The 16,903-nt window shown below is 42.6% G+C and overlaps 1 protein-coding gene across 5 annotated transcripts in view; it reads right to left on the reverse strand.

Moving 5' to 3' along the window:
- DNAH7 (dynein axonemal heavy chain 7) overlaps positions 1-16,903 on the reverse strand; it is a 356,587-nt gene that overhangs the window by 201,152 nt on the left and 138,532 nt on the right. For all 5 annotated transcript variants that reach the window (XM_038748902.1, XM_038748901.1, XM_038748903.1 and 2 more), the window contains 2 exons: positions 15,550-15,762; positions 6,765-6,863 (listed from right to left, as the gene is read on the reverse strand). In XM_038748902.1, coding sequence (XP_038604830.1) covers positions 6,765-6,863; positions 15,550-15,762 — 312 coding nt within the window. The remainder of the gene's footprint in view (positions 1-6,764; positions 6,864-15,549; positions 15,763-16,903) is intronic.

Raw genomic sequence — 16,903 nt, forward strand, 5'->3', positions numbered from 1 at the left:
CAAGGTGATCAGGTGGACAGTAATAATACTACTACTAATAATGATAATGGCATTTGTTAAGCGCTTACTATGTGTCCAGCACTGTTCTAAGCACTGGGGAGGGGATACAAGGTGATCAGGTGGACAGTAATAATACTACTAATAATAATAATGGCATTTGTTAAGCGCTTACTATGTGCCCAGCACTGTCTCTATATGTTGCCAACTTGTACTTCCCAAGCGCTTAGTACAGTGCTCTGCACACAGTAAGCGCTCAATAAGTACGATTGATGATGATGATGATGATGTTCTAAGCACTGGGGGGGGGGATACAAGGTGATCAGGTGGACAGTAATAATACTACTACTAATAATAATGGCATTTGTTAAGCGCTCACTATGTGCCCAGCACTGTTCTAAGCACTGGGGGGGGATACAAGGTGATCAGGTGGACAGTAATAATACTACTAATAATAATAATGGCATTTGTGAAAGCGCTTACTATGTGCCCAGCACTGTTCTAAGCACTGGGGGGGGGGGGATACAAGGTGATCAGGTTGGACAGTAATAATACTACTAATAATAATAATGGCATTTGTGAAAGCGCTTACTATGTGCCCAGCACTGTTCTAAGCACTGGGGAGGGGATACAAGGTGATCAGGTGGACAGTAATAATACTAATAATAATGATAATGGCATTTGTTAAGCGCTTACTATGTGCCCAGCACTGTCTCTATATGTTGCCAACTTGTACTTCCCAAGCGCTTAGTCCAGTGCTCTGCACACAGTAAGCGCTCAATAAATACGATTGATGATGATGATGATGATGTTCTAAGCACTGGGGGGGGATACAAGGTGATCAGGTGGACAGTAATAATACTACTACTAATAATGATAATGGCATTTGTTAAGCGCTTACTATGTGCCCAGCACTGTTCTAAGCACTGGGGGGGGATACAAGGTGATCAGGTGGACAGTAATAATACTACTAATAATAATAATGGCATTTGTGAAAGCGCTTACTATGTGCCCAGCACTGTTCTAAGCACTGGGGGGGGGATACAAGGTGATCAGGTGGACAGTAATAATACTAATAATAATAATAATGGCATTTGTTAAGCGCTTACTATGTGCCCAGCACTGTCTCTATATGTTGCCAACTTGTACTTCCCAAGCGCTTAGTCCAGTGCTCTGCACACAGTAAGCGCTCAATAAATACGATGGATGATGATGATGATGATGTTCTAAGCACTGGGGGGGGATACAAGGTGATCAGGTGGACAGTAATAATACTACTACTAATAATGATAATGGCATTTGTTAAGCACTTACTATGTGCCCAGCACTGTTCTAAGCACTGGGGGGGGATACAAGGTGATCAGGTGGACAGTAATAATACTAATAATAATAATGGCATTTGTGAAAGCGCTTACTATGTGCCCAGCACTGTTCTAAGCACTGGGGGTGGGGATACAAGGTGATCAGGTGGACAGTAATAATACTAATAATAATAATAATGGCATTTGTTAAGCGCTTACTATGTGCCCAGCACTGTCTCTATATGTTGTCAACTTGTACTTCCCAAGCGCTTAGTACAGTGCTCTGCACACAGTAAGCGCTCAATAAATACGATGGATGATGATGATGATGATGTTCTAAGCACTGGGGGGGGGGGGATACAAGGTGATCAGGTGGACAGTAATACTACTACTAATAATAATAATAATGGCATTTATTAAGCGCTTACTATGTGCCCAGCACTGTCTCTATCTGTTGTCAACTTGTACTTCCCAAGCGCTTAGTACAGTGCTCTGCACACAGTAAGCGCTCAATAAATACGATTGATGATGATGATGATGATGATGTTCTAAGCACTGGGGGAGGGATACAAGGTGATCAGGTGGACAGTAATAATACTACTACTAATAATAATAATGGCATTTGTTAAGCGCTTACTATGTGCCCAGCACTGTTCTAAGCACTGGAGGGGATACAAGGTGATCAGGTGGACAGTAATAATACTACTACTAATAATAATAATGGCATTTTTTAAGCGCTTACTATGTGCCCAGCACTGTTCTAAGCACTGGGGGGGGGATACAAGGTGATCAGGTGGACAGTAATAATACTAATAATACTAATAATGGCATTTGTTAAGTGCTTACTATGTGCCCAGCACTGTTCTAAGCACTGGGGGGGATACAAGGTGATCAGGTGGACAGTAATAATAATAATAATAATAATAATAATAATAATAATAATAATGGCATTTGTTAAGCACTTATTATGTGCCCAGCACTGTTCTAAGCACTGGGGGGGATACAAGGTGATCAGGTGGACAGTAATAATAATAATAATAATAATAACAATAATAATAATATAATAATAATAATAGCATTTGTTAAGCCCACTGTTGGGTAGGGACTGTGTCTCTATAATAATAATAATAATAATAATGATGGTATTTGTTTAGCGCTTACTATGTGCAAAGCACATACGGGGATTAAGACTGTGAACCCCACGTGGGACAACCTGAGACTGTGAGCCCATTGTTGGGTAGGGACCATCTCTATATGTTGCCAACTTGTAGTTCCCAAGCGCTTAGTACAGTGTTCTGCACACAGTAAACGCTCAATAAATACGACTGAATGAATGAATAAAATAATAATAATGATGGCATTTATTAAGCGCTTACTATGTGCAAAGCACTGTTCTAAGCGCTGGGGGGGGGGGATACAAGGTGATCAGGTTGTCCCACGGGGGGCTCACAGCCCTCATCCCCATTTTAAAGATGAGGGAACTGAGGCCCAGAGAAGTGAAGTGACTTGCCCAAAGTCACCCGGCTGACAATTGGCAGAGCAGGAATTTGAACCCATGACCTCTGACTCCAAAGCCCAGGCTCTTTCCACTGAGCTTCTTCTGCTCCTTCTTCCCAGCCTCCTCATTCTCTCCTTCTTCTCCCTTCCTTTCTTCCATCCTCCATCTTTTCTTTCCCCCCGAGCACTTAGAACAGTGCTTTGCACATAGTAAGTGCTTAGCAAATGCCATTATTATTATTATTATTATTATTATTATTATTATTATTATTATTATTATTATTATTATTATTATTATTATTATTATTATTTCCAGCGCTTAGAACAGTGCTTTGCACATAGTAAGTGCTTAAGAAATGCCATTATTATTATTATTATTATTATTTTTTTTTCCAGGGCTTAGAACAGTGCTTTGCACATAGTAAGCGCTTAATAAATGTCATCATTATTATTATCACTATTATTTCACTTCTCTGGGCCTCAGTTCCCTCATCTGGAAAATGGGGATTGAGACCGTGAGCCCCACGTGGGACAACCTGATCACCTCGTAACCGCCCCAGCGCTTAGAACAGTGTCTGGCACAGAGTAAGTGCTTAACAAACACCACAGTTATTACTATCATTCATTCATTCATTCAATCGTATTTACTGAGCGCTTACTGTGTGCAGAGCACTGGACTAAGCGCTTGGGATGTCCAAGTTGGCAATACAGAGAGACAGTCCCTCCCCAACAATGGGCTCACAGTCTAGAAGGGGGAGACAGGCAATAAAACCAAACATATTAACAAAATAAAATAAATAGAATAAATATGTACAAATAAAATAGAGTAATAAATCCGTACAAAACATATATACATATATATAGGTGTATATGTCCTTTTCATTCATTCATTTATTGAGCGCTTACAGTGTGCAGAGCACTGTACTAAACGCTTGGGAAGTCCAAGTTGGCAACATATAGAGACGGTCCCTACCCGACAGCGGGCTCACAGTCTAGAAGGGGGAGAGAGAGAACAAAACATATTAACAAAATAAAATAAATAGAATAAACATGTACAAATAAAATAAATAAATAGAGTAATAAATCCGTACAAGCATATATACATATATACAGGTGTATATGTACATGTCCTTTTCATTCATTCATTTATTGAGCGCTTCCTGTGTGCACAGCACTGTACTAAGCGCTTGGGAAGTCCAAGGTGGCAAGATATAGAGACGGTCCCTACCCGACAGCAGGTTCACAGTCTAGAAGGGGGAGACAGACAACAAAACATATTGACAAAATAAAATAAATAGAACAAATATGTACAAATAAAGTAGAGTAATAAATCCGTACAAATATATATACATATATACAGGTGTATATGTATATGTCCTTTTCATTCATTCATATATTGAGCGCTTACTGTGTGCAGAGCACTGTACTAAGCGCTTGGGAAGTCCAAGATGGCAACACATAGAGACGGTCCCTACCCGACAGCGGGCTCATAGTCTAGAAGGGGGAGACGGAGAACAATCAATCGTATTTATTGAGCGCTTACTGTGTGCAGAGCACTGTACTAAGCGCTTGGGAAGTACAAGTTGGCAACATATAGAGACAGTCCCTACCCAACAGTGGGCTCACAGTCTAGAAGGGGGAGACAGAGAACAAAACCAAACATACCAACAAAATAAAATAAATAGAATAGATAGGTACAAGTAAAATAAATAAACAGAGTAATAAATATGTACAAACATATATACATATATCAATCGTATTTATTGAGCGCTTACTGTGTGCAGAGCACTGTACTAAGCGCTTGGGAAGTACAAGTTGGCAACATATAGAGACGGTCCCTACCCAACAGTGGGCTCACAGTCTAGAAGGGGGAGACAGAGAACAAAACCAAACATATTAACAAAATAAAATGAATAGAATAGAGATGTACAAGTAAAATAAATAAATAAATAAATAAATAAATAGAGTAATAAATATGTACAAACATATATACATATATGAGCGCTTACTGTGTGCACAGCACTGTAAGAATAATAATAATAATGATAATGGCATTTATTAAGTGATTACTATGTGCAAATCACTGTTCTAAGTGCTGGGGAGGTTACAAGGTGATGAGGTTGTCCCACGGGGGGCTCAGTCTTAATCCCCATTTGACAGATGAGGGAACTGAGGCCCAGAGAAGTGAAGTGACTTGCCCAAAGTCACACAGCTGACAATCGGTGGAGCTGGGATTTGAACCCATGACCTCTGACTCCAAAGCCCGGGCTCTTTCCTACTGAGCCACTGCTGCTTCTCAAGAGCTGGACTAAGCGCTTGGGAAGTACAAGTTGGCAACTGTCAGCTGGGTGACCTTGGGCAAGTCACTTCACTTCTCTGGGCCTCAGTTCCCTCATCTGTCAAATGGGGATTAAGATTGTGAGCCCCCCGTGGGACAACCCAGACTGAGCCCCCTCTTTCCTCTCCCGCTCCCCATCCCCCCCGCCTTACCTCCTTCCCCTCCCCACAGCACTTGAATAGATGTTTGTACAGATTTATTACTCTGTTTATTTTACTTGTACATATTTACTATTCTATTGATTTTATTTTGTTAACATGTTTTGTTTTGTTGTCTCTCTCCCCCTTCTAGACTGTAAGCCTGCTGTTGGGTAGGGACCGTCTCTATGTTGCCAACTTGCACTTCCCAAGCGCTTAGTATAGTGCTCTGCACACAGTAAGTGCTCAATAAATACGATTGAATGAATGAACCTGATCACCTTGTATCCCCCCAGCGCTTAGAACAGTGCTTTGCACATAGTAAGCGCTTAATAAATGCCATCATTATTATTATTATTTATATTGATGCCTGTATACTTGTTTTGATGTGTACGTATCCATAATTTTATTTATTTATATTGATACCTGTTTACTTGTTTTGATAATAATAATAATTATGGCATTTATTAAGCGCTTACTGTGTGCAAAGCACTGCTCCAAGTGCTGGGGTGGTTACAAGGTGATCAGGTTGTCCCACGGGGGGCTCACGGTTTTAATCCCCATTCATTCATTCATTAACTCAATCATATTTATTGAGCGCTTACTGTGTGCAGAGCACTGTACTAAGCGCTTGGGAAGTCCAAGGTGGCAACATCATCATCAATCGTATTTATTGAGCACTTACTGTGTGCAGAGCACTGTACTAAGCGCTTGGGAAGTCCAAGTTGGCAACATATAGAGAGAGTCCCTACCCGACAGTGGGCTCACAGTCTAGAAGGGCGAGACAGACAACAAAACAAAACATATTAAACAAAATAAAATAAATAGAATAAATATGAACAAATAAAATAAAATAAAATAAAGTAATAAATACATACAGATGAGGTCACTGAGGCCCAGAGAAGTGAAGTGACTTGCCCAAAGTCACACAGCTGACAGTTGGCGGAGCTGGGATTTGAACCCATGACCCCTGGCTCCCAAGCCCGGGCTCTTTCCACTGATGTCGGCCTTCCCCCTTCTAGACTGTAAGCCCTGTGTGGGCAGGGATTGTCTCTCTTTATTGCTGAATGGTACTTTCCAAGCGCTTAGTACAGTGCTCTGCAATCAATCAATCAATCATATTTATTGAGCGCTTACTGTGTGCAGGGCACTGTACTAAGCGCTTGGGAAGTCCAAGTTGGCAACATCTAGAGACAGTCCCTACCCAACAGTGGGCTCACAGTCTAAAAGGGGAAGACACACAACAAAACCAAACATACTGACAAAATAAAATAAATAGAATAGATATGTACAAGTAAAATAAATAAATAAATAGAGTAATAAATATGTACAAACATATATACATATATACACGTGCTGCACACAGTAAATGCTCAATAAATACGATTAAATTCCATTTTACTCTCCTGAGTGCTTAGTACAGTGCTCCACACACAGTAAAAGTTTGATAAACATGAGCGGTTGCCGATTGACAAAAGGAAGAAATCGTCTTACCTCAAAAAGCGGTATATCGTGGGATAAGAACTTGGGCAGATTCACATCAATGATGGATCTAAGTAGCAAAATCTCTTCATTTTCCATCGGGTATTTAAGCTAAAAGACAGAGCATTTCATCATGACCCGTACATTTTATTGTCTTGGTTCTTACCTTTGAATAAAAACCAACTTTATCTTAAGATAGAGTCCTGACATACCCCAGGTGTATCATTAAATCAATCAATCAATCAATCGTATTTATTGAGCGCTTACTATGTGCAGAGCACTGTACTAAGCGCTTGGGAAGTACAAATTGGCAACACATAGAGACAGTCTCTACCCAACAGTGGGCTCACAGTCTAAAAGGGGGAGGCAGAGAACAAAGGCAAACATACCAAAAAAATAAAATAAATAGGATAGAAATGTACAAGTAAAATAAATAAATAAATAAATAGAGTAATAAATATGTACAACCATATATCCATATATACAGGTGCTGTGGGGAAGGGAAGGAGGTAAGATGGGGGGATGGAGAGGGAGACGAGGGGGAGAGGAGTAAGGCAGCTGACAGGGCTATTTTATAACGACGGCAAGACCAGATAATAGTAGTAATAATAATAATAATAATAATAATAATAATGGCATTTATTAAGCACTTACTATGTGCACAGCACTGTTCTAAGCACTGGGGGGGATGCAAGGTGATCAGGTTGTCCCACGTGGGGCTCACAGTCTTAGTCCCCATTTTACAGATGAGGGAACTGAGGCCCAGAGAAGTGAAGTGACTTGCCCAAAGTCACACAGCTGACATTTGGCAGAGCAGGGATTTGAACCCATGACCTCTGGCTCCAAAGCCCGGGCTCTTTCCACTGAGCCACGCTGCTTCTCAGATGTGAGAAATGGATTAAATGGAAAGGATTCAGAGGTTAAATAAACTACTTCAAAATATATCTGCAACTTGCAGTTGCCCTAAACGTAGCAGGAGGCTTCAATCAGTCAATCAGTGGTATTTACTGAATGCTTATTATGTCCAGGGCACTGTATTAAGCGCTTAGGAGAGTTCAACAAAACAGCATAACTCACAAGCTCCGTCCCCCTCTCCATCCCCCCGTCTTACCTCCTTCCCTTCCCCACACCAGCTGTATATATGTATATATGTTTGTACATATTTATTACTCTATTTATCTATTTATTTTATTTGTACATATTTATTCTATTTATTTTATTTGGTTAGTATGTTTTGTTTTGTTCTCTGTCTCCCCCTTCTAGACTGCGAGCCCACTGCTGGGTAGGGACCATCTTAGAGAAGCAGCGTGTCTCAGTGGAAAAAAGCACAGGGCCGGGATTAGAACCCAGGTCCTTCTGACTCCCAGGCCACTAAACAATGAAAGAGAAATAGAAAGCGAGAGAGAGATAAGGGGAAATAGCGAAAATGTGAGAAAGAGAGAGGAAAGATGAGGGAAAGAAAAGAGGAGAGAGAGAAATAAAGAGCACTAAGGAGAGAAAAATACCAAGAAAGTAAAAAAAGAGAGAGAGGAAGAGAGAGAGGAACTTAGAAATAGAAAGTGAGAGAGGAAAGAGACGAGAGATGAGTAAGAAAAGAGAGAAGTAGATAGAAAGTGAGAGAGATAGTGAGAGGAGATTCTGAGAGAATGAGAGAGAAATAGCAAGAAAGGGAGAAAGAGAAACAAATTGAAATAAGGAGAGAAAGTTAGAGAGAAAGGGAAAGAGAGTGTGAGAGAAAGAGAGATAAAATGGAGAGAGAGGAGAGAAAGATGAGTGAGAGAAAAGATAGAGGAGACAAGGGAGAGAGATTGATAAAGACAGAAAATGAGAGAGCGCAGAGATAAAGAATAGCAAGAAAGTGTGGAAGAGAAAGAAATGGACAGAGATAGAGACTTAGGAATAGAAAGTGAGAGAGGAAAGAGAGGAAGAGAGATGAGAGAGAAAAGAGAAGTAAAGAGACAGAAAGTGAGAGGAGAGACTGAGAGAGAATGAGAGAGGAAATTAGAAAGAAAGTGAGAAAGAGACAGAAATTGAGATAAGGAAAGTTACAGAGAAAAGGAAAGACAGTGTGAGAGATAAAATAGAGAGAGGAGAGAAAAGAGAGAGGAGAGAGACAAGGGAGAGAGATTTATAGAGACAGAAAGTGAGAGAGTGCTGAGAAGAGATAAAGAATCGAAAGTGAGGAAGAGAACAAAATGGAGAGAGGAAATTAGGAAAAAATAAAAAGTGAGAGAAAAATAGAGGAAGAGAGATGAAAGAGATGAGAGAGAGAAAAGAGAGAAATATGAGACAGAAAGTGAGAAAGTGAGAAAACATGAAGGTGAGAGAGAATGAAATAGCAAGAAAGAGAGAAAGAGAAACAGGAAATGAGATGGAGAGAGAAAAGAAAGACTGAGAGAAATAAAAGAGAGTGGTGAAAGATTCTTCCCCTCCCCACAGCACTTGTATATATGTTTGTACAGATTTATTACTCTATTTTACTTGTACATATTTACTATTCTATTTTATTTTGTTAATGATGTGCATCTAGCTTTATTTCTATTTATTCTGATGACTTGACACCTGTCCACATGTTTTGTTTTGACGTCTGTCTCCCCCTTCTAGACTGTGAGCCCGTTGTTGCATAGGGACCGTCTCTATATGTTGCCAACTTGTACTTCCCAAGCGCTTAGTCCAGTGCTCTGCTCACAGTAAGCGCTCAATAAATACAACTGAATGAATGAATGAATGAGCAAGAGAAAAGAGGAGACAGACAAGGGAGAGAGATTTATAAAGAGATAGAAAGAGAAATGTATAAAGAGATAGAAAGTGACAGATAAAGAATAGCAAGAAAGTGAGGAAGATAAAGAAATAGAGATAAAGAGAGAGGAAGTTAGGAAGAAATAAAAAGTGAGAAAAAATAGAGGAAGAGAGATGAGAGAGAAAAGAGAGAGAGATAGAAAGTGAGAGAAAAAGAAAGTTAGATAACATGATGGTGAGAGAGAGGATAAATAGCACGAGAGAGAGAAAAAGAAAGTGAGATAACATGAGGGTGAGAGAGAAGGATAAAAAGCACGAAAGAGAGAAACAGAAAATAAGGAGAGAAAGTTAGAAAAGGAAAGAAAGTGAGAGAGAAATAAAATAGAGAGTAGTGAAAGATGAGCAAGGGAAAAGAGAGAGGAGAGAGACGAGGGAGAGAGATTTATAAAGAGACAGGAAGTGAGAGAGTGCTGAGAAAGAATAACAAGAAAGTGAGGCAGAGAAAGAAATAGAGATAAAGAGAGAGGAAGTTAGGAAGAAATAAAAAGTGAGAGAAAAAATAGAGGAAGAGAGATGAGAGAAAAGAGAGATAGAAAGAGATAGAAAGAGAGAGAAAAAGAAAGTGAGATAACATGATGGTGAGAGAGAAGGATAAATAGCACGAGAGAGAGAAAAAGAAAGTGAGATAACATGAGGGTGAGAGAGAAGGATAAATAGCATGAAAGAGAGAAACAGAAAATAAGGAGAGAAAGTTAGAAAAGGAAAGAAAGTGAGAGAAATAAAATAGAGAGTAGTGAAAGATGAGCAAGGGAAAAGAGAGAGGAGAGAGACAAGGGAGAGAGATTTATAGAGACAGAAAGTGAGAGAGTGCTGAGATAAAGAATAGCAAAAAAGTGAGGAAGAGAAAGAAACACAGATAAAGAGAGAGGAAGTTAGGAAGAAATAAAAAGGGACAGAAAAAATAGAGGAAGAGAGATGAGAAAAGAGATAGAGAGAAAAAGAAAGTGAGATAACATGATGGTGAAAGAGAAGGATAAATAGCATGAAAGAGAGAAACAGAAAATAAGGAGAGAAAGTCAGAAAACAAGAGTGAGAGAGAAATAAAATAGAGTAGTGAAAGATGAGCAAGGGAAAAGAGAGGAGAGAGACAAGGGCGAGAGATTTATAAAGAGACAGAAAGTGAGAGTGCTGAGATAAACAATAGCAAGAAAGTGAGGAAGAGAAAGAAATAGAGATAAAAAGAGAGGAACTTAGGAAGAAATAGGAAGCACTTAACAAATGCCATCATTATTATTATTATCTGTCATTTTATTTATTTGTTTTGATGTCTGTCTTCCCCCCTCTGGAGTGTCAACTTGTTGTGGGCAGGGAATGTCCCTGCTCATTATTGTATTGTACTTTCCCAAGCGCTTAGTACAGTGCTATGGGAGTCAGAGGTCATGGGTTCAAATCCCTGCCCTGCCAATTGTCAGCTGTGTGACTTTGGGCAAGTCACTTCACTTCTCCGGGCCTAAGTTCCCTCATCTGGAAAACAGGGATTCTGATTGTGAGCCCCATGTGGGACAACCTGATCACCTTGTAACCTCTCCAGTGCTTAGAAGAGTGCTTGGCACATAGCGCTTAATAAATGCCATTCTTATTATTATATTAGACAATGACTCTCCCCTCCTTCAAAGTCTTATCGAAGGCCCATCTCCTCCCAGAGGCCTTCCCTGATTGCGCCCTCCTTTCCTCTTCTCCTGCTCCCATCTGCGTCACCCTGAATGGCTCCCTTTCTTCATCCCCCCTTCCCCGCCCCACGCCGCTTATATCATCATCATCAATCATATTTATTGAGCGCTTACTGTGTGCAGAGCACTGTACTAAGCGCTTGGGAAGTACAAATTGGCAACATACAGAGACGGTCCCTACCCAACAGTGGGCTTATATCCACATCCCCCATTTATTAATTTCTATTCATCTCTCTCTCCCCCTCTAGACCGTCAACTTGCTGTGGGCAGGGACTGTGTCTGTCATTAGATTATAGAGAAGCAGCGTGGCTCAGTTGAAAGAGCCCGGGCTTTGGAGTCAGAGGTCATGGGTTCAAATCATCATCAATCGTATTTATTGAGTGCTTACTGTGTGCAGAGCACTGTACTAAGCGCTTGGGAAGGACAGGAATATGAGGGTGGAATGAGGAAGATGAATCCAGGACAATGCCAAGGTTATGGATTGGTGAGCTAGGGAGGATGAGTGGTATGATCTACAGTGTTAGGAAAAACATGGGGAGGACAGGATTTGATTGGGAAGATGAGGCATTCGGGGTTTTTTTATGGCATTTATGAAGCCCTTACTATGTGCAAAGCACTGTTCCAAGCGCTGGGGAGGCTACAAGGTGATCAACTTGTCAGCTGTGTGACCTTGGCCAAGTCACTTCACTTCTCTGGGCCTCAGTTACCTCATCTGTGTCTGCCATTAGATTGTCGAGAAGCAGCGTGGCTCAGTGGAAAGAGCCCGGGCTTTGGAGTCAGAGGTCATGGGTTCAAATCATCATCAATCGTATTTATTGAGCGCTTACTGTGTGCAGAGCACTGTACTAAGCGCTTGGGAAGTACAGGAATATGAGGGTGGAATGAGGAAGATGAATCCAGGACAATGCCAAGGTTATGGGTTGGTGAGCTAGGGAGGATGAGTGGTATGATCTACAGTGTTAGGAAAAACATGGGGAGGACAGGATTTGATTGGGAAGATGAGGCATTCGGGGTTTTTTATGGCATTTATTAAGCACTCACTATGTGCAAAGCACTGTTCCAAGCGCTGGGGAGGCTACAAGGTGATCAACTTGTCAGCTGTGTGACCTTGGCCAAGTCACTTCACTTCTCTGGGCCTCAGTTACCTCATCTGTGTCTGTCATTAGATTGTCGAGAAGCAGCGTGGCTCAGTGGAAAGAGCCCGGGCTTTGGAGTCAGAGGTCATGGGTTCAAATCATCATCAATCGTATTTATTGAGCGCTTACTGTGTGCAGAGCACTGTACTAAGCGCTTGGGAAGTACAGGAATATGAGGGTGGAATGAGGAAGATGAATCCAGGACAATGCCAAGGTTATGGGTTGGTGAGCTAGGGAGGATGAGTGGTATGATCTACAGTGTTAGGAAAAACATGGGGAGGACAGGATTTGATTGGGAAGATGAGGCATTTGGGTTTTTTATGGCATTTATTAAGCACTCACTATGTGCAAAGCACTGTTCCAAGCGCTGGGGAGGCTACAAGGTGATCAACTTGTCAGCTGTGTGACCTTGGCCAAGTCACTTCACTTCTCTGGGCCTCAGTTACCTCATCTGTGTCTGTCATTAGATTGTCGAGAAGCAGCATGGCTCAGTGGAAAGAGCCCGGGCTTTGGAGTCAGAGGTCATGGGTTCAAATCATCATCAATCGTATTTATTGAGCGCTTACTGTGTGCAGAGCACTGTATTAAGCGCTTGGGAAGGACAGGAATATGAGGGTGGAATGAGGAAGATGAATCCAGGACAATGCCAAGGTTATGGATTGGTGAGCTAGGGAGGATGAGTGGTATGATCTACAGTGTTAGGAAAAACATGGGGAGGACAGGATTTGATTGGGAAGATGAGGCATTCGGGGTTTTTTATGGCATTTATTAAGCACTCACTATGTGCAAAGCACTGTTCCAAGCGCTGGGGAGGCTACAAGGTGATCAACTTGTCAGCTGTGTGACCTTGGCCAAGTCACTTCACTTCTCTGGGCCTCAGTTACCTCATCTGTGGTCTGTCATTAGATTGTCGAGAAGCAGCGTGGCTCAGTGGAAAGAGCCCGGGCTTTGGAGTCAGAGGTCATGGGTTCAAATCATCATCAATCGTATTTATTGAGCGCTTACTGTGTGCAGAGCACTGTACTAAGCGCTTGGGAAGTACAGGAATATGAGGGTGGAATGAGGAAGATGAATCCAGGACAATGCCAAGGTTATGGATTGGTGAGCTAGGGAGGATGAGTGGTATGATCTACAGTGTTAGGAAAAACATGGGGAGGACAGGATTTGATTGGGAAGATGAGGCATTCGGGGTTTTTTTATGGCATTTATGAAGCCCTTACTATGTGCAAAGCACTGTTCCAAGCGCTGGGGAGGCTACAAGGCGATCAACTTGTCAGCTGTGTGACCTTGGCCAAGTCACTTCACTTCTCTGGGCCTCAGTTACCTCATCTGTGTCTGCCATTAGATTGTCGAGAAGCAGCGTGGCTCAGTGGAAAGAGCCCGGGCTTTGGAGTCAGAGGTCATGGGTTCAAATCATCATCAATCGTATTTATTGAGCGCTTACTGTGTGCAGAGCACTGTACTAAGCGCTTGGGAAGTACAGGAATATGAGGGCGGAATGAGGAAGATGAATCCAGGACAATGCCAAGGTTATGGATTGGTGAGCTAGGGAGGATGAGTGGTATGATCTACAGTGTTAGGAAAAACATGGGGAGGACAGGATTTGATTGGGAAGATGAGGCATTCGGGTTTTTTTATGGCATTTATTAAGCACTCACTATGTGCAAAGCACTGTTCCAAGCGCTGGGGAGGCTACAAGGCGATCAACTTGTCAGCTGTGTGACCTTGGCCAAGTCACTTCACTTCTCTGGGCCTCAGTTACCTCATCTGTGGTCTGTCATTAGATTGTCGAGAAGCAGCGTGGCTCAGTGGAAAGAGCCCGGGCTTTGGAGTCAGAGGTCATGGGTTCAAATCATCATCAATCGTATTTATTGAGCGCTTACTGTGTGCAGAGCACTGTACTAAGCGCTTGGGAAGTACAGGAATATGAGGGCGGAATGAGGAAGATGAATCCAGGACAATGCCAAGGTTATGGATTGGTGAGCTAGGGAGGATGAGTGGTATGATCTACAGTGTTAGGAAAAACATGGGGAGGACAGGATTTGATTGGGAAGATGAGGCATTCGGGTTTTTTTATGGCATTTATTAAGCGCTTACTATGTGCAAAGCACTGTTCCAAGCGCTGGGGAGGCTACAAGGCGATCAACTTGTCAGCTGTGTGACCCTGGCCAAGTCACTTCACTTCCCTGGGCCTCAGTTACCTCATCTGTGTCTGCCATTAGATTGTCGAGAAGCAGCGTGGCTCAGTGGAAAGAGCCCGGGCTTTGGAGTCAGACGTCATGGGTTCGAATCCTGGCTCCGCCACTTGTCAGCTGGGTGACTTGGGACAACTCACTTCACTTGTGAGCCCACTGTTGGGTAGGGACTGTCTCTATATGTTGCCAGCTTGTACTTCCCAAGCGCTTAGTACAGTGCTCTGCACACAGTATGCGCTCAATAAATACGATTGATTGAATGATTCTCTGGGCCTCAGTTCCCTCATCTGTCAAATGGGGATGAAGACTCTGAACCCCCCGTGGGACAACCTGGTCACCCTGTCACCTCCCCAGCGCTTAGGGCGGTGCTTGGCACATAGGAAGAGCTTAATAAATGCCATTATTATGATTATTATCATTGTCCTCTCCCAAGCGCTTCATCCAGCGCTTGGCACATAGGAAGCACTTAATAAATGCCATTATTATTATTATTATTAATATTATTAGCCTCTCCCAAGTGCTTCAGGAAGCAGCGTGGCTCCCTGGAAAGAGCCCAGGCTTTGGAGTCCGAGGTCATGGGTTCAAATCCCGGCTCTGCCAACTGTCAGCTGTGTGACTTTGGGCAAGTCACTTCACTTCTCTGCGCCTCAGTTACCTCATCTGTAAAAATGGGGATGAAGACTGTGATCCCCCCGCGTGGGCCAACCCAATCATACCGGAATCTCCCCAGTGCTTAGAACGGTGCTTTGCACATAGTAAGTGCTTAATAAATGGCATCATTATGGGTATTATCCAGCGCTCGGGAAATGTCATCGAGTCTGGTTGAACGAATTCATTCATTCAATCGCATTTATTGAGCGCTTACAGTGTGGAGAGCACTGGACTAAGCGCTTGGGAAGTACAAGGTAGCAACATATAGGGACGGTCCCTACTCAACAGTGGGCTCACAGTGTAGATGGGGGGGACGGAGAACAAAACGAATGAATAAAAAACCCACCTTGAGATTGCCAGCGGCCGTGAGGACCGATTTCACGGCCCTCATCCCGTAGTCGTAGTGGTGTTGGGATGACAACTGCTCGGAACACAACCGGTACGTGGCCACGATCTTCACCGACAGCGGCCGGGCCGTGACGAAGCCGCAGGAGTAGAGGACGATTTCGGCGATCATGGCGTAGTCGGGGACCATCATGGCGACCGTCCTGAAGAGAGCCTGGGGGGGGGTTTCATTCATTCAATCAATCAATCAATCAATCAATCGCATTTATTGAGCGCTTACTATGTGCAGAGCACTGGACTAAGCGCTTGGGAAGTACAAATTGGCAACATAGAGAGACGGTCCCTACCCAACATTGGGCTCACAGTCTACCAGGGGGAGACAGAGAAAAAAAAAACCAAACATACTAACAAAATAAAATAAATAATCAATCAATCATCAATCAATCAATCATATTTATTGAGCGCCTACTGGGTGCAGAGCACTGGACTAAGCGCTTGGGATGGAGACGGTCCCTACCCAACAGTCTAGAAGCACTCCGTCAGCTTTACTGAGCGCTTACTGCATGGAGGACGCTGTACTGAGCGCTTGGGGGAGGTCAGTGGGACGATGAGCGGATACGTTCCCTGTCCAAAAGTGGTGGATGGGGAAGACGGAGGAGCGGTTCAAATGGACGTGGCCGTGGAAACTATAGAATAATAATAATCACAACAATGGTATTTGTTGAGCGCTTATTATAATTATAATAATAATGGCATTTATTAAGTGGTTACTATGTGCAAAGCACTGTTCTAAGCACTGGGGAGATGATAAGGTGATCAGGTTGTCCCACGGGGGGCTCACAGTCTTCATCCCCATTTTACAGATGAGGGAACTGAGGCACAGAGAATAATAATGATAATAATAATGGCACTTATTAAGTGCTTACTATGTGCAAAGCACTGTTCTAAGCTCTGGGGAGGTGATAAGGTGATCAGGTTGTCCCACGGGGGGCTCACAGGCTTCATCCCCATTTTACAGGTGAGGTAACTGAGGCACAGAGAATAATAATAATAACAATAATAATAATGGCACTTATTAAGTGCTTACTATGTGCAAAGCACTGTTCTAAGCTCTGGGGAGGTTACAAGGTGATCAGGTTGTCCCACGTGGGGCTCACAGTTTTCATCCCTATTTTACAGATGAGGTAACTGAGGCACAGAGAATAATAATAATAATAATAATGGCACTTATTAAGTGCTTACTATGTGCAAAGCACTGTTCTAAGCACTGGGGAGGTTACAAGGTGATCAGGTTGTCTCACGGGAGGCTCACAGTCTTCATCCCCATTTTACAGGTGAGGGAACTGAGGCCCAGA

This window comes from Tachyglossus aculeatus, chromosome 7 (assembly GCF_015852505.1).
Source record: "Tachyglossus aculeatus isolate mTacAcu1 chromosome 7, mTacAcu1.pri, whole genome shotgun sequence".
Taxonomy (NCBI): domain Eukaryota; kingdom Metazoa; phylum Chordata; class Mammalia; order Monotremata; family Tachyglossidae; genus Tachyglossus; species Tachyglossus aculeatus.